This window comes from Cervus elaphus, chromosome 6 (assembly GCF_910594005.1).
Source record: "Cervus elaphus chromosome 6, mCerEla1.1, whole genome shotgun sequence".
NCBI lineage: Eukaryota > Metazoa > Chordata > Mammalia > Artiodactyla > Cervidae > Cervus > Cervus elaphus.
In genome coordinates, this window is record NC_057820.1 from 46694473 (window position 1) to 46712790 (window position 18318).

General features: G+C 48.0%; 2 protein-coding genes across 2 annotated transcripts in view; one reads left to right on the forward strand and one right to left on the reverse strand.

Annotated features, from left to right (window-relative positions):
- The window catches only part of SCFD2 (sec1 family domain containing 2), a 391182-nt gene extending 381362 nt beyond the window's left edge, over positions 1–9820 (forward strand). Inside the window, exon 9 of the mRNA XM_043906784.1 lies at positions 8280–9820. Coding sequence (XP_043762719.1) covers positions 8280–8372 — 93 coding nt within the window. The 3' untranslated portion in view covers positions 8373–9820. The remainder of the gene's footprint in view (positions 1–8279) is intronic.
- Positions 9821–13912: 4092 nt separating this feature from the next.
- On the reverse strand, positions 13913–18262 carry RASL11B (RAS like family 11 member B). Its single transcript, XM_043906785.1, has 4 exons — positions 18053–18262; positions 17367–17423; positions 16139–16215; positions 13913–15364 (listed from the first exon to the last, which is right to left on the reverse strand). The coding sequence occupies exons 1-4, from the start codon at positions 18192–18194 to the stop codon at positions 14894–14896; spliced, it is 747 nt and encodes a 248-aa protein (XP_043762720.1). The 5' UTR covers positions 18195–18262; the 3' UTR covers positions 13913–14893.
- Positions 18263–18318: the final 56 nt, after the last annotated feature.

Consider the following 18318-nt stretch of genomic DNA (forward strand, 5'->3'; position numbering starts at 1 on the left):
TGACTGACATCAGACACAGAAGCTCCAGCCAGACGTGAGTGTTCTGGAACATAGGCAGGTGCTTTTATGGGAATACCTGCAGGAAAGGGGTGGAGGCAGGAGGGTTCTTCAGATGACATCGGCTTCTCCTGAAGGAGAGGGTTGATGAGCTGAGATGTGCAAGGCATTCAGGGATCCACTCATCAAAGGAAACTGCCGATAGAAGCCACATAAGGCCCACATATCTTGGAGAGAGAAAAGCTTCATCTAAATTATTTCATCTGATTGATGACTGTCATCTATAACTTTATTGCTACGTCTGTCTTGGGTATTCCTTTGGAAAAGGTGTATGGATTCATTGCATATTCTAATGTGTTGTCTATAGATTATAAGATAAAGTCAAGCATGTATCTGCTGATACTTTTTAAGTTGACCTGTCTTTATACTTAGAATTGTCTCTTAGTAGTAGGCTTCCCTGGCAGCTCAGATGGTAAAGACTCTCCTGCAATGTAGGATCCCTGGGTCGGGAAGATCCCCTGGAGAAGGAAATGGCAACCCACTCCAATAATCTTGCCTGGAGAGTTCCATGGAGAGAGGAGCCTGGCAGGCTACAGTCCATGGGGTTGCAAAAAGTCAGGCATGACTGAGCAACAATCACTCACTCACAGCACATCCAGAAATAAATTCCCTTTTACAGAAGGTGATAAAGATCTCATGAAACAGTGGCATTCAGAAACCGCATTAGCACCTGCTAGCCCCAGAGGATGGCTGTCCTACGCTACAGTGGGCATGTTTTCTCTGCTCTCCTCCCCTGGTTGTTGCTAAACGCCCTGATGAGAGAAAGCGGGCAGCTAGAAAAAGCCCTCTTCCCTGACTACAAAAAAAGGGATCAAACAGGCAGCCTCTCAACCCCACCCCACACAGCCGCAGCCACGAGCAGCTGACTTTGCAGGCTTGCCGTGGCTCTGGAACACGTGTGCCCAGCCCTGGCCTCTTCTCACTGCAGACAGCTCTGCAGGCTGAACCCTGGGGCTGGGACGTGGCCGAGATGCCAGCCGAAGTCTGGGATTGTGGGAGGAAAATAACAGGGAGGGACCCTCCCAGAAAGTACAGGGGAAGGCCAGCTCAGGAAACAGAGAGAGACAAAGTGGGCCTGACCTGCCGCCACGGCTCTTCCTGGTACACGGGGCCCAACCGCGCTTTCATGTGCGTCTACGTTTCTGGAAGCAAACGTTCAGTGAGACTGTAATAGGAAAAAAGAGTAGACCCAGAAATGTGCTCACACACTTAGGATTTTGTGCCACGGTAGACGTTCGAGGATAACTGAATCCTGACTCTAAACCCTGGCCCCAGGTTATCCTAAAATTTATGCAGGCCCTCAAGGAGAGAAGTCAAGCGACTTCATTTTTTTTTTCTTCTGGTCTGCATTTAATTTGTTCTGACATTTCCTATTCCAAGGAAAATGTCAGTGAGATTTACAACTTTTCTTCTTTACCTTATAATTTGAAATATTAGACAGCATCACACATGTTCATATTATTCTTATTAATATTGCCCTTTATTCCTATGCACTTCATGTATCTTTGATATTTGATGCAATTCTCTTAGCAATGCTGAAGTCATTTGCAATAGAAGTTTCTTGTTGTTTTTCCCCAAGTAAATTCTTTTTAAATAACCATCAGAAGGGACAAAAATGGAGACATCTGAAATCTCTGTGGATTCTTTAGAAGAGCCTGAGCACAACACACTCACGCCTCCAGCAATGCAAAGGCAATGGGTTTTCCAGAAAGCTCGATCGTGTCTGTTTTAATGCACTATCCCAGTGGTTTAACAAGACACACCTTTTATGTTTAACATGTGTGGCACCTCTACAAAATGAGGGCGAATGGTGCCTTGAATATGATATGTGCTCAAGAGCCAGTTCATCAGCGGGATGAATATGCATGTTGGTGCCTGTGCATGTGAGTTGCTTCTACTGGAAAGCACCTCCCAAGTTTAAGAGAAAAATAGAAAAACCATTTTTGTCCCCTGCTCCTTTCAATTCTCAGTGTTGGAAATCAAGGGATATGAGTCTAAATCCTGGGCTGCCCTGCTTCCTCTCTGTTCAGCAGAAATAGAACAGGAAGATGCTGGCACCTCCAAATTATAGCAATGCCCAAAAAAGTGAAAAGTGGAGAGAAAGCAGGGGGGCTGGGCCACTCCTGCAGGAACCAGTGCAGACTGAGCACAGAGGAAAGCAGCTCTCTCGGCTGGAGGGGAACCTGCATGGAGCCTCAAAGGCTGCTTGTTAGGGGCTTGGCTCCGAGGTGCCCTTGGGTCCTCTGGCCCTGCCTCACAGATGGAGATTTTCATCCTTGCCCTCGGTTGCTTGAGAAAAAGCCACTCCTCTGAAAGGAAGTCTCTAGTGCTTAATTTGCCTCATATCACACGTTTGATGACTATGTTTATAAAATTTAAATTTCATATCCTGCAGGCTGTTTCAGATTGCTTTAAGCATTTTCTTTTTCAGAGTACCTTTCCACCTCCCCCCACTACCCCCTGCCATTTAGCTAAGTGTTTTATAATTTTAAGGACTATTTTAGTCAAATAATGCAGAAATACCTTCACTTGAATAGGCTAGAAAACTGAAAATGAACAAAAGATGCCTGAGATGTGAAAATACTTCAGGACCATCAACTATTTTACTGTAAAGGAAATGTTAGCCATGTGATCCTGCTTGTTCTTCAAAATAGGAATTTTAGACAAATGGGTTTTCAGTTAAACCAATTTGAAACAAATTTACAGAGAGCCATTATATGTGAGCCTCTTGGTGTGAAAAACTCCCTGCTGAACATGGCTAAACCCACTTCCTCCTTCCTAGTCTTATTTTTGTTTATTCAATTAATCAATCATTGGCTAACTTATTGTATCAGGGATCTGCTAGGTATCAGGCACTGTGCTAGCAAACAGCAAAGAAATTCAAGGAAACAAGGAATACAGTGTAATAGCAACAGCCATGGGAACATCCTCAGTCTTCAGGGAGAGGTGGTCTGGGAAGGCTTCCTGGAGGTGGTGATGCCTAAGTAGATCATTGAAGGATGACTAAAAGGTCTTCAGGCAAAGAGTTGGTAACTCTCATTCTAGATGAAGAAACACCCCCAAAGTTCCATTTGTGGAACTGTAAATAGTTTAGAGTGTCTAGAATGTGGAACTGGTGAGGAGGGGGATGCTGTGGCCAGGGCCTGGGGTGTGGAGTGCTGAGCAGCCTGCAGACTCCAAAGTCTTGCAATGCTCTCTAAGAGAGTCAGGCTTATAGATTTTTGGTTTGTGGTTACCATAAGTTTTTGATATAGCAATTTATCTACTTACAAGACTGGTCTCTTAATTTCAAATGCATGTCCAATAGCCTGCATTTGTACTCTCCTCTTCTCACAGTTGCTGGTTTTGAATTCGTATTTGTGGGGGGGTGATTTCCTACCTTTACTGTACGTTTGCCTTTACCAGTGAGCTTTCCCATTCATAATTTTATTTCTAGTTGTGGCCTTTTCTTTTACATCTAGAAAAGTTGCTTTAATATTTGTTGTATAGCTAGTTTGGTGGTGCTGAATGCTCTTAGCTTGTGCTTATCTAGAAAACTTTTGATTTCCCTATCGGGTCTGATCAAGCCTTTGGGTAAAGTATTCTTGGTTGTAGGTTTTTCCCTTTCATCACTTTAAATATATTGTGCGATTCCTTCCAGCCTGCAGAGTTTCTGCTGAAAAATCAGCTGATAACCTTATGGGGATTCTCTTGTATGTTGTTTGTTGCTGTTCCCTTGTTGCTTTTAGTATTTTTCTCTTTGTCTTTAAATTTTGCCAGTGTGATTAATATGTGTCTTGGTGTGTTCCTCCTTCAGTGTATCCTGTATGGGACTCTCTGTGGTTCTTGGACTTGAGTGACTATTTCCTTTCCCATATTAGGGCAGTTTTTGGCTCCGATCTTTTCAGATATTTTCTCAGGCCCTTTCTCTCTCTCTTCTCCTCCTGGGACCCCTATAATGTGAATGTTGATGCCTTTAATGTTGTCCCAGAGGTCCATGAGACTGTCCTCAATTCTTTCATTCTTCTTTTTTTATTCTGTTCTGCAGCAGTGGGTCAAGCTTAGAAAGGGAGGAGGAAGGTAGTCAGGATTTGCAGCCTGGGAGTAAATGCTATCAGACGTACACATGGGGAAGACGTCTCTGGCACGTCCCCCTCCCCTGCATCAGCCCAGTGACTGCTCTGCGCTGAAGGGAGTGACGCAGCAGAGGATGAGGCTGGTGAAGGTGGTGGTGCTAATGAAGATGATAAGACCAGGCACCATTTTAAGCCCCTCCAGGGCCTGTCATTGTGCTGAATATTTTATATCTACGTTCACATTTGACCGTTATGATAGTCATGTGAGGTGGATGTTATTATTTCCACTTCACAGACAAAGAACTTGAGGCTCAGAGTGATCCAGCAAATTCTCCAGGGTCTGTCATCTGGCAGGTGGCCAACTGAGGCCCCACTCACACGGGACACTCCTAAGGCTGTGATCTGAACCGCTGGACCATCCGGCGGGAGTCCTTGGTCTCCACGTCCTTCCCTCCTGATGACACTGACACCTCTCAGTGACTTCACAGACTGCCTTTGTTTTCCACCTGTTTCTTTCCAACCCTCCGGAACACACACCCCAGACGTCCTCTGGTTCAGCCCTCTTGCCAAATACCCGCTTGTCTGGTTGTGACAGGGTCCCGGTCCTTGGTGCCGGCTCAGTGCAGGTGACGGCCAGCAGTCCGTCGGCCGTGAGTGGGAGCCCAGCCTCCACCCTGAGAGCGATGGATTCTTTGGGCTTAGTTGTCATTGCTCTGGAAGTCTGCACATCAACCGAGCCTACATTTCCCTCCCAGTTCCTCTGCCATGTTCATGAGACGTGCGCATCCTCAGAGACTCACTCGAGCCACTATACTTGCCCTCACCTGAGCCAGAGAGGAATCTGCAGTTTTGGCTTTGGAGCTAAGGACCCCGGGGGTTAGCATGGTCTAACCATGGTGGTTAGACCATCTAGCCCAGGGGGTGGGGTCTGGCAAGCCCAGGGCGGGGGGGGGGGGGCCTGTGGCCTGGCCACCTGTCCTCCTGCACGTCACAAGAGTCAGCTCTCGTGCAAAGGAGGCTTGTGTTTATGTGTGCTCTTTTAGAAATATCTGAATAAGGGTCTTTCAACTTGTGGTCTGGGCTTCCCTGGTGGCTCAGATGGTAAAGAATCCGCCTGCAATGTGGGAGACCTGGGTTCAGTCCTTGGGTTGGGAAGATCCCCTGGAGGAGGGCATGGCTCCCCATTCCAGTCCTCTTGCCTGAAGAATCCCCATGGACAGAGGAGCCTGGCGGGCTCTAGTCCACGGGGTCATGAAGATTCAGACAGGACTGAGCGACTAAAACACAGCACAACCTGTGGTCTACGAATCCTTGTTAGCCACAAACCTCACCTGAAACTATGCTCAAAGTCTTGTATATATGAACATACGTGTATTTTTCTAGAGAGTTCTTAGCTTCATGATATTCAAAAGGAGGCCTGGGCTTCCCTGGTGGCTCAATAAAGAATCTACCTGAGATGCAGGAGACCCAGGTTCAGTCCTTTGGTCAAGATGATTCCCTGGAGAAGGCAATGGCTACCCACTCCAGTATTCCTGCCTGAAGAATCACATGGACAGAGGAGCCTGATGGGCTACAGTCCATAGTGTCTCAAGAGCTGGACCCGACTTAGTGACTGAACCGCCATGACCCAACCACACAATCACAGTGAAACGGCAGCTCCGCAGTGCTGGGCGCCTTGCGCTCTTTACAGTCTTCACCTTGGGTCATCCTTGGGTCATCCTTGCCACGATTCTGCTGGCTTTGTTTTTTCTCCTGGGATGGATAAAGTGAGGCCACAAGCGAAATGACCTTCCCCAGGGTACATAGCCAATCAGCCATGGTGCCGGGCTCTGCTAGCGTCTAATGAGCCTGCTGGTCTGGGTACCTCCATTCTCAACTATCTGTTGGGCTTGGTCTCGAAGACCCTGAGGGGTGAGTAGAGACCCTCTCCAGAGCCGCATATTCCAGTGGTGTCTACACCGTGTGATAAGGGGATGCTCACATTCACTCTCTGCCCCCAGACTCTCATCACATGGCTGTCAAGGAAAAACGTGAGCACAGGCTGCAGTGTACTTCTTCTGCCAAAAATGTGACTTGACTGATATTAACCATATATTTTCAAGGATAATTCTCTTTCAAAATAAAAAGTAATCACTGCTTTCAAAGGTTAATTTTTGTTTTAAACAGAAAACTTTTTAATACTGAGAACAAGAAAATTCTAAAATGCTTTCTTCTCTCCTCCCTTCCCTCGGCTTGTCCTCCACATAAGAGAGTAGGCTCTGTTTTTGGCCAGCGAATTGGCTGATTTATTGGTTTCCTTCTACCTAGCACCATATGGGGGTGCGGGAGGGGAAGAGAGTGAGTGAGTCTCTTGCTCCCCACTGAGAGACCCAGCCAGGTGGTGTGACCCCTTAAAGCCCAGGCCTGCTGGCCACCTGGGACCCCTGCACTCAGGGGCTGGGGTCCAGAATCTGGCTCCAGCGCCTCCTTCCTCACTTCCCTCATCATCTGGGTGTAAAACCCCTGCCTGGGAGAACCTCGCCAGATTGGCAGAGCACATCGCTGCCCCAGCCCAGCCCTGGGAACGTGCTCTCCCAGTGCTTCAGAGGGAACTCTGCCCCCCAGGAACAGTTGAGTCTTGCGGAAGCAGAGGGGGATACCGTGACAACAGGCCAGAGAGGCCCAAGTGTCCATGTGGACTCAGAGAGTAAGCAGCCTTCCCAGAGCCCTTGATAATGGAGCAGTGACCCAACAGGCACTTGGACACTGGGGCCAGCCTGCCTGGATTGGAATCCTGATTCAGCTTCTTCCTGTGTGTCCTTGGTCAAATTACTTAATCTTTCTGTTTTTCATTTTCCATATCTGCAAATAGGCTTGTTATGAAGATTAAATGGATATTAAATGAGAGCATCCTCTGTGCCTGGCACATCATAAAAAAATAACTAATAAGTATTAGCAGATATCATCTTTATTATCATCATTGTCATGTGTGGAAATGTGTCCCCTCCCACAAGATGTTAAAGTCCAAGCCCCTCGTACCTGTAAATGTGGCCTTATTTGGAAATAGGTCTTTGCAGATGATCAGTTTAGATGAAGGGCTTCCCAGGTGGAGCTAGTGGTAAAGAACCCGCCTGCCAATGCAGGACATGTAGGAGACGCAGGGTTCCATCCCTGGGTCAGGAAGATTCCCCTGGAGTAGGAAATGGCAACTTGCTCCAGTATTCTTGCCTGGAAAATCCTATGGACAGAGGAGCCTGGCCAGCTGAGCAACTGAGCACAATTAAGATGAGGTCATTAACCAGTCCAAGTTCGATGCATGAAAGAGGGCACTCAAAGCCGGTGTACTGAGACAACCCAGAGAGATGGGATGGGGGAGGTGGAATGGGGGTTTGGGACACCCCTGATGATTCATGTGAATGTATGGCAAAAACCACCACAATATTGTAAAGTAATTGGCCTCCAACTAAAATAATTAATTTTAAAAAAAAGATGTCGTTAGGGTAAGCTGTAATCCTCTACGACTGTGTCCTTATCAAAGGGGAAAGAGAGACACAAAGACAGACTTGTAGAGGGAAGACAGGGTGAAGACGTAAGGAAGCTTAAGAGGGAAGGTCTCCCTCACAGCCCTCAGACGGAGCCAACCTACCAACGCCTTCATCTTGGACTTCTGACCTCCCGAGCTGTGAGATGACGACTTTCTGTCATTAAAATTGGGTACTAGGAGATAGATACAGTCATCATCATCATTATCACCCACAGCAACATGCGGCTCTTGAGTATGCCTTCTCTCTTTCCCTGAAGGAGCAAAGCCTCCCTGGAGGAGAGAGGGACCCCTTTGTGGAGTTCAGATTACCAGATCACAAAGCAAAGGTCTGATTGAATGCAACTAAGCAACGAGGTAGTGGCTAGGCTTGGCCCTGCCCAGTGCCCCCTGGCCCAAGGCTCAGCAGACGCACCCCCCCACCCCGCAGTCCTGCAAGCTGCCCTTCCCAGCCTGTGTTCCCCTCCTTCCACCTGGGACTCGAGAGCCCAGTGGCATTCCAGCAGCTGCCTTCTGCCTTTTCCTCCACAGCATCCACTCTATGCCTTCCCCTCAAAGAAGCGTGTTGCGCTTTATTTCTTGTTACCTAATAAGCTGGGATTGGCTCTCCTAATTGTCTGCAATGTGTTTGCCCCTCCCGTTGTCAGGTAATCGTGCTGTCCACGCGACTCCTAAAGCCGCTTAACATCCCTGAGCTGTTGTTTGCGACTGACCGGCTGCATCCAGACCTTGGCTTCTAAGCGTCTCCCAAGAAGATGAGCCCTACCTGAGCTGGAAACCCCAGTACTGTTATCTGTCTCCATCCAATGCCTCCCAAACCAGTCTCCCTGTTACTAAGCATGGTTATGACTAAATGTTGCCCAAAGGATCTTCGTAACCACACAGTGAAGTATTGCTGAGATTTTTTTTTTAATCGTTTTTCTAAAGGCATCAAACTGCCTTTCAGCTGGCCTAATTCATGATAATGCCCGTTTATCCTTACCCCTCTGTCTGTGATCTTTCTGATTCCACCTGCAAGTTTGTTCATTCTAAACAAGTGCCTGTCCGTGAGTGTTGGTAGATTACAAGCTGTTTGATCTGCAGTTGCTCTAGGAGAAGTTAGACATGCTTTAGAATCATGGGTGTCAGGAAAGTTTGGTTTTCAAGATAATGTAGCTGAGGAGGGAACGTTGCGAATGGGATCTGAGGCTTTGTTTCTCTCTTGATCTGAGACATTTCTGAACAGGGGAGGAAAGGAGGGGGGTGGTAGGGCAGTGCCGATCGTCTGCCTCTGTTGTAAATCTCCTGCCGTTACAAAGAGCTGCATTGTTCCTGTCTGCTTACTGGGCAGGGCTGCCAGCCTGCCTGGAACAGGAGTGGGGGAGAGGTTGATTGGAACACTGTGACTGCCCATAAAAGGTTTCCTCTCCTCCCAGAGGAAGGCCCCAATAAAGATATCTGGTCCAGGAGGTCTAGGTTGGAACCCACCCCTTATGACTTATGATTTCACATTTCTACTGGTTACACATTTCTACTTCTTTATTTTCTATGAATCTTAGTCTTCCTTCTAGCCATAGCAGAGAAGCCTAGACCCACAGAGTGGAATTGTTTAAGAACTCCAGCAGAAAGGACCCTCTGGGAACCCATCATGTGTAGGTGTGTAGCTGATGGAAATTTCTAGCGTCTCTAAAAGATGTTTATAATAAAGAGGAAAAGCTGAAAAACAATGACTAGTGTGAATTAAACAGGTAGAAGAAATAAAATGTAAACCAAAATGTGTCTCTACTTATAGTTCTCTGCCACATACTACTATTTTATGAGAAAACTGTGAAGTTGGAAATCATTTTGAGATGTCATCAAAGCAGGTTTTCTTGACCCCGACATTCTTTATTTTGTCCAAGTATGTTTTCCACCTAACACTGGTTCTTTCATGGTGCTGAAATACTGGAGACCCCAGATGCTTCATTCATTCTACTCAGAAGTTTGAAATTGTGTAAGGGAGAAAATGGCAGATAGCCCCAAAGAAATGATCATTAAAGCAAAGATCACTCTTTTTAAAAATGAGTAAATAATCTCTTGAATTCCCTGGCAGTCCAGTGGTTAGAACTTAGCATCTTCCCTGCAGTGGTCTGGGCTCAATCCCTGGTCAGGGAACTAAGCACGGCCAATAAATTAACTAATTCATTAATAAAGTAAATAAGTAACCTGTTGTGGGTCTCCAGTCTGTATTCACTTGATCACTCATTCATTCCCAACTCCCCAGTGGCACGTGCCAGGCACTCCCCAACGTTCCGGGCCACAGCGGAGAAGGAGACTCATCCTGGACTCCGTGTTTCTCACAGAATGACCATATGGTGCTTTTCCTGATGCCTGGGCCCTGTGAGAGGATCTGCTCAAGGTTAAGTTTTAAACCATATGTCTATATGCAAAGGAAACTTTCAGGAAATACAAAACTCCAACTGCTAACAAGCAGTTCCCTCTGGGAAGGAGTCTATTATAGGAGGACTAGGAAAAGGGAATGCCTCACTCTCAATATATTTGTGTCATTTGAATATTTTCACAGTAGATGTATTGATATATTACTCTTGGGCCTTTAATGTATTTTTACAAGTTGATTTTCTCTTGTATAAAAAGAATCTTCCAAAGCTTCTAATCTGAAGTGGTAAACAAAGGAAGTTTCTGATTGTAAATGTTACCCATCATCAGTTACTGTGTTCCCCAAATGCTCACAATACTAGATTAAATATAGCCAAAGGCAGTCTCTGACTGTGTGTGGGGGGGGGGGGCATCAAAAGTTTAGTTTATAATCATCTTTTTCATCTCTGGGGTCACCGGTTGTAGAAACTGAGCTAGGCAGACATTGGATAGCAGAAGGCTCTGGAGGAAAGGTGAGCTGAAAGAAGATCGTGGTGACCAGAGTTTGCTTTGAATAAAAAGGTCGGAGGCATAGGACAGGGTGCTGCTCCTTGAATGAAAAGCAGGAGCAAAATGAAGACTCAGTGTCAATCCTGCAAAGCGCCTTCAGCAGATAAGGAAAGAGCAGGGACTCCAGAAGTAGCACGTCTGGCCCCGGGTGGAGGATGGGGTGGGGGGTGCAGGGAACAGCTGTGCTCTTGGCATCCTGTGAAGCCACGGTGGTTAGAACAGAGCTCCCAGCCTTGTCTGGGTTTGAGTCTCAGCTCGCCACTCCCAGCAGTGTGACCTCCAGGCCTTGGTGCCCCCATCTGTAAACTCCAGGTGGTAATAATGAGCAGTCCCCTCCTCGTGAGAGGGCTGCTGTGGGAGGATCCCATCCCTAACACAGCTAGCCTGTGGCGCTGAGCAGGGTGGGTTTTCACTCCTGGTTTATTTATTGTAACAGATAAAGCTCTGTAACTCCTAGTGGCCTTTTCCAAGTACCATGCTGACTTACCAGCAGAGACTCAGCGGGGCAGCCCCACACCGCCACCCCACACCGGAGTTACCCAAGGGCTCATTCCTAAGGGATTTCACCACAAGCTTGAGCAACAGCTTTACCCTCCACAGGGTATAAAGTGAATGTTGAAATCTCACTTTTCACCAGCACGAGGGGCTCCCTGCAGGCAGGCCCGTAGCTCTGGAAACAGGGATTCGGGCAGGGTGGTGGCCAGGCGCTGACAGGGAGCCCCAGGCCAGGAGCACTCAGCCACCTCAGCCCACGACTCAGGGCCAGGCCGGCTGTAGAGTGCTCGGATGGTTTTGATTTGCAGCAGGGAGGAAAAGCCAGACATCTCTACAGACGAGGATCCGGTGCTAAGGCAGACGGGCTGTGGGCCGTGCTGGCCCCCGCGCCGGCCTGGACGTCTTTATTACTGACCTGGGATTGGAGGCCAGTGAGCAGCTGGCTGATGGCAAGAGCAGATGTGGCCTTGGCAGCCAGGCAGGCCCGGGCCAGGGAGGAGCCACGAGCCGGGGGTAGCAACAAGGAGGCTAAGGCAAGCCTGATGAAGAACACGGGGCCAGGATGGGCAGGACCTGCCTCTGCAAGCCAGAGGCAGAAAAGCGACGGTGGCTTGCTTAGGGGGGCCGGAGCTGCCAAGTCCTGAGCTGGCCGCCTGGCGTCTGGGCGTCAGGCAGACCTGGGTGGAGTCTTGAATCTGAATCTGCCACTTAGGAGCTCATTTTTCTGAGCCTCCCTTCTCTGCGTCTGCAGAAGGGACTAAAGATGGACTGTGGAGTTGGTGTGGACAATGAAAGTTATTTCAAATCCCCCTCCAGTGCTGGGGACGCAGGTTTTCAGTCAAGAGAAACAATGACTGCCTGTGTGATCCCAGCTTTCATCTCTCCGACTCTCAGGTTTCTCATCTTTAAACTGGAAGTGCTATCATTACCTTCCTTGCAGGATTCTTCAAAAGATTAAAGGAGATGGATTGTAGTCTGGCATACTGTAAATGCTCAGTAATTCCGATTCCTTTCTTCACTCCCCTGAACACACACACACCTCTCCCTCCTTCTACCCAGGTGGCAGGGAGGCCATCCCCTACCTAGGTAGGAGGGGACCATCCTCGGTGCCACGTGATTGCAGATCAGATACTAAAAACAAACGAGGGATTCAGAGATATCATGAAAGAGAGGAACAAAGGTAATGAAATAGGAAGATAAATTCGTGAGAAGAAAACATGGTGTACTCTAGAACTGTAAATAGTCAAGTCAGCCTGAGACAGTGGACAGGAATGGAACGCAGGTGGTTTCCAGCCAGGGGTCAATCCCTCTCTTCCAGAGTGGCCTCCAGCGAAGCATTATCCCCAGGATGGATGAGAACCCTGAGACTCTTAAGCCCGAATTTCTGAAAGGAAGTTTGAGACCGAGTCCAGTGCGGTGGGGAGTGAGGGGCAATGGAGAAGTGCCAGGAGGTCAGGAAGGCCAGCTCACAAGGGAGAAGGAGAGCTCTGCCCAAGCGCTGCAGATTCCTGGAGCAGGTGGGATGGACAGGGAGGCAGCCAGGCGCCGCTCACAAACAGAGGATGTCCAGCGCTGCTCAGCACCACTGCAAGATAAAGCCCCAGGGAAAACTCATCTTTATTTCCAGGACATGGGCAGAAGACCATTGTTAAGTATATAAAGATGAACCGCTCAATCACTGGACATTACTAATATAGCCACATAGGATGAATAAAACCAAACGTGAGCAGAATCTAGTCAGAGATCCTTGTCACTGCCTTTGAAAGGAGATATATTTAGAATCTCCCATGAGCACCGTTCCCTCCCTGTCCCCAATACTTTCTCAGAGGTTAGGTTAGGCTTGAAGTGTAGAAAACTGCCCTCCACCTAAGGAAGGTGTAGGGCATAGCCAGAAGCCCTGTCAAGAGCAGGCAGGACATTCACCCTGTGGGAAAACAGATTTGAGAGTCTGGAGTTGTCCCATAGTAGACCCTCAGCTCTTCATTATGGCTGCTTCCCTCAGGCCCGAGGCCCCACACATGCAGCAGTGGCCCGCATATGAAATGCTGTGAAGGAGTAAGAACATTGAATATAGTCAGAAGATATTGATTCATGCCCTTTCTGTGAACTCAAGGACATCCCTCTAAACTCAGAGCCTGTTTCTCTCACCTGTAGAAACAGTAATATTTCCTCCCCTGCCCTCCCCACAGGGTTATCCTGAGGGTTACATGAGATCAGTATGTGAAAGCACTCTCAAATACAAGGTGTAATTATTTGCCCGTAAACGTGGTGACTCACCTGGCTTGTATGAAAGTTCTCCCTGGCCCAGTGGAAGCAGATGAGAGTTTTAGCACGTCGCTGGGGAAGGCGCCACAGGAAGGGGTTCCTGAACCGCCCCGCATCAACGGCTGTGAGTTTCTACAACATGAGAAAAATGTGACTTTTCGAAAGTGGCATACCCAATGACGGCTCGCCAGATAAGGCAAATAATAAGCAGTGGTCTTGTGTAAGAGCATGATCTTCCATGGCTTAGCCAGGATATCTCTTATCAGCTTAAAATACAAACCCAGGCATCTGTCTTAGGTTTCCCTGGAGGATCAGGAAGGAAATGAATAGATGTGTTACTCTTGACTAGACAGCAGCAAACCAGAATTTACAAGCTCAAAGGCCAGGGCCTTTGACAAGTTATCTAACTTGTTTTCAAGTTTGTTTCCTCATCTGTAAAACAGGGATAAGAATAGAATGCACCTCAGTGGTTTGTTGGGAGACTCCAGGGCTCACTCCAGGGCTCACCCCAGGAATGCAGAATGCCCGCTCGACGTGCCTGAGAAACACTAGGTGCTGAGACATACAGTCTGAAGGACAAAAGACGAACATTTCAATCAAGACCAAGTCAGATGTCTGCCCTTTTAAAATGAGCTTTATTGTACATAAAATAAATTAATTACAGTTTAAGCCAAAGCATGAGTGGCTTTTTAAAGTGCATCTGTGTCGGGGATTCGGCAGTCGCCCCTGCATCTGTTCGCTTGCTGTAAGTGTTTCCACAGTTAAGCCACAACTCGGCCAGCTCTGGAAAAACCCGGCGTCATTGCTGTGTTTACACAAATCACACCAAAATCAACTGGACACATTTTGTTTTTCTGTACCTGAAGAAACAATCTGAAAAAAAAAAAAATTATACAGCCTCACAATTACTCAAAAGTCTGGGGCTGAAGAGTTTGTGCTCTCAACCAGCCAACACTTTCCCAACTCAGCATCCTCATACTGTGTCTGAGCCCAGAAGCTTACACATGTCTGCATATATAACATTCGGCCCATAAACTCCACTCTTTCTAGTAGGGTGGAGGTAGCATTTTCTTCTTTTTCTTAAAAAAAAAAAGAAAGAAAGAAGTCTGAGTATCCTTCAGGTTTGAAAGTCATTCTATAAGGAAGAGTATTCCAGAGACACATACTTGTATTAAAAAATCAATTCTTTCTCTTGGGGGGAGAAAAAGAAGAAGAAGAAAAAAAAAGGAAAGTCTGTGAATGCTTAATCTGTTCTTTCATTCCCACTGTAAATCACATCAATATATTGGGTGAATCTACAACTGACTGTCATTTACAAGGTAGTTAACAAAATCCCAAGCCATCACCCAACCCCTCCCCGCTCCAGAGGGAAAGCCGTGGAGGCTGTTTGGCATCATCAGAGGTGGCTCGTTCACGCCGCATCAGTTCTGTCCCCCTGCTCAGGACAACACTTCCTCTCCTGGAGCGATTCAACAGGCCCTCCTGGCCTCTCCGCTCCAGCCCTTCCTGGGACCACAAGTAACCGCCAGCGTCCAACGTTCCTGCATCAGCCCGGACCCCTTCCCGGGAAGACCAAACCCCCTCGAGCAGCCCTGCTTCAGACGGAGGTGACAGTCCTGACTTTGGCCGAGAGGGCTTGCTTGAACCTCCGCTTCAGGTCCTGCATGTTGGGGGACTTGGGCCGAGGGATGAGGGAGGTCCGTCGCTTCTCCGGCGTACCGCTGGGCTGCTGCTTGTGACTCACTTCTTTGCACAGCACATGGAAAGCGTTGTAGACGTCGTTGTCATTCTCGCTGACGGACACCTCATAGAAGGAGCAGCCCAGCACGCCGGCCAGCTGCAGTCCGAGCTGAGGGTCCACCTGCTTGACGTGCAGCAGGTCAGCCTTGTTGGCCACGACCACCACGGGCAGCCGGGTGCCCAGGTGCAGCTGCTGCACGTGCTGGTGGAGCTGGCTGGTGAGCTCATAGCTCTTGTAGTCAGTGATGGAGAAGACGATCACCACGGCGTCCGCCCAGCGGATGCACCTGTTCAGCTGCTCGCTGCAGCTCAGGCCGTTCTCGTGGACCTGGAAGAGACGGGTGAGAGCGAGATGAAGGGCAAGGGCCAGAGAGAGCCCTGGCTCAGCTACAGAGCATTCAAAAGAGCCCTGGGCAAGAGCACCAGGTTGCAGGCCGTCAACAAGTTCTATCTCCCCACACTTTAGCTTTCTCGACAATATGTTGATCCAGCTGCATGGAGCTGGAATAAATAACAGAGCAGCTCACCACACTCAAGTGGAAAATTGACCTGCAGAGAACTCCATGCAGAGAGAGACTTTGTAGTTGCACAAAATGGGAAATTAACTGGCTAGACAGTAAGTCTGGGGAAGTAAAGATAGGAGCTGGAAGCATTTAAACCTGGATAACTGCCCAGTTCAAGAGGGAAAACACACACACACACTAGCATGGCTCTTTGTCTATAGAGTAACTTTCTACAGTGTAAGAGTGATTCTGAGGATTTGGAGACGATACCTAGATGTTTGATTTTTAATGCCAAAAACATAAATGTAAAAACTGACCTTTTAAACCCTAGCACGGGCATTCTGCCAAATCCAAGTGTGTTTGGTTTGGTCTTTCCTGCTGAGTAAAATTGTCCTAGAAGATTTCTGCCCCTTTAGCCAAGTCTCCCATCTAGGCTAAGACTGATCAACAGCCAGATACAACTGAAGTGTCAAGCAATATATAAAAGCCTAGACTTGACTCCCCAGGTTCCTTTCCTTCTTCGGCACAAGGTACTTTGAAAACAGAACAGGAGCCAAGCAGACTCCCCTTAGACTTAGTCACGTATCTCAGACACTCACCTGAATACCTGGAGTGTCTTGAACCTGAATAGCCAGGGTTTCACCTTCTATTTGGACTTGTCTGGTATAGAGATTACCTATAAAGGGGGAAAAAAAAGAATATGTCCTTCCTTCTTATACAACTTTTAAAACATTGTAGGGAGGAACAAAAAATTGTAGGATAATTTTTACTTAGAAATTATAACCTGAACCAATGCACAAAATCAGCTATAGTCTATTCTATTTAATGGACTTATTTCAGATGTTTTTTTAAAACAACTGCAGTTTCAACCCTGCATAGGCAGGTTTATTAAAACCAGGACAAAGCTTGTTATGTTCTTGGAAACTTAATTGCCTAATTTTAAACAAAACTTACATGTTTAGAGAATTTCCTTGGAAAAAAATGTTCTTGTTCTATTTTCATACTCATCGCTCTTTGGCACCAATTTATTTTTTAGCCATTAGATATAATGGCTTAGTGGGCAGATCTTGTCAGTAAATTCACAGCCAACATCATCAATTGGAATAAAATTGTAACATAACATAGCTGACTCTACATCAAAGCAGAAGGCTGCCATGCCTTATCTGGGGATGGTTTATATAGTACATGTGAAGTAATCCCCTGTAGGTACTTCATATGGTCTAAGGACTTAAGCAATTTGCTAGCAGAGCATAGGTAGAAAGCCCTTAAGCCTCCCCAGTGGATATCCTTAATCACAGGGATTGAAAGGATGTCCAATCATTTATTTAGGAACTCTCCTCCTAAAATTTTACCATGTAGTTATTTTTCTTTGTTAAGAAAAGAGAACTTTAGGTTTACAACTGCGCTCCTTTGGCCTCTGCTTTAAAAGGTCACCTCTGAAAGGCAGCCAACAGAGAAGGCCAGGGGTGGGGGTAGGCGCTGGCCATCTTTTTTTTTTTCTTTTTTATGACTTTTGCAGGAGTGTTTTGAAGGGAGAGGCTCTTGAGTACAAAGGGTGCTTCCAACTGGGGTCCCTATAGTTAAAACATACCAAGGAGAATACTTTCAGGCACTTGATAAAATGATGAATGGGCTTGGAATGGAATGAGGCCAGATGGCAGTTATGGGAAGGGGGGGCACACAGGAGGGGGCTAGGAAAGTTGGAAGTGGCAGGATCCCAGTGCTCTGGCTGTCACTCTGAAGGAACCTGCCTGATAGACACTTAAAAAATGAGAACAGCAGTACTAGTGCAGGCTGAGAGCACTTTCTTCAAATACATTTCCTCACCTGCGTTTCTTTCATAGTCGCCGATGAATCGTTTGGTGAGGAACCGGACCACGAGAGCTGCAGGTCAGAAAAGAGAAAGGAAAACGGGCTTAGCCTTGGCACAAGAAGTTAGATTGGTCTCCCTCCCCCAACCCCCACCCTAAAAAACAACTCTCAGGGAAAGCCAGCCACCAAGTGAAATTCCTACCCTGCAGCGCCCCGACCCTAGTTCCAGACACAACGGCGAGGGGCTAGGAGGCATTGTGAATTACGGCTCTGTCCAGCTGGAAGGGTCATTTGGCCCACCCCCATTCTCCGAGCCCGGCCGAGCCACACCTAAGCCTGCCCGCAGACAAACGTCTTTCCTAACCTTAAAGAGCTCCAGGAAGGGTTACGTTCACTACCTCCCCTTCCTGTGCCAGGGGCTCAAAACCCCAAAACTTCGAATCCCAGTTGTGTCGGTTGTGTAGAGGGCCGTCAAGCCATTTAGGATCAGTTTGTTTCCCTCATCTGATGAAGGAGGGGGGAGTGGAAACGAAGCTGTCTAAGGTCCTTCCCGAGGGACCGCGGGTCAATAGGAGAGGGTGGGAGGTCCGGTTGCAGCTCCAACCTCTACTCCAAGCCCGGTTTAGTCGCAACTGCCAGCGGGGGCAGCCGAACTCCAGACCGAGAGTTAAGCGGGTTCCCGCCGCAGCGCGAGGACTCACCAGTCTTGCCCACGCCACTGGCGCCCACCACGGCAATCTTGACCAGGCGGCGGCCCGCGGCCCCCAGGCAGCAATCGGCTGCGGCTGCGCTGCCCGGGGCGGGGTACTCGGCGATGGTGCACATGTTCTGAATGAGGCGCATCGCCGCTTCGGCCGGGGCTTCACCGCGGGGAACAGGCTCAGGCTCCGGGCTGGAACTGCAGCCGGGTTGCGCGCGCGCTGTTTTCTCCGCGACCGGCCCCACCCCTTGCTTCCCGCGGCCAATC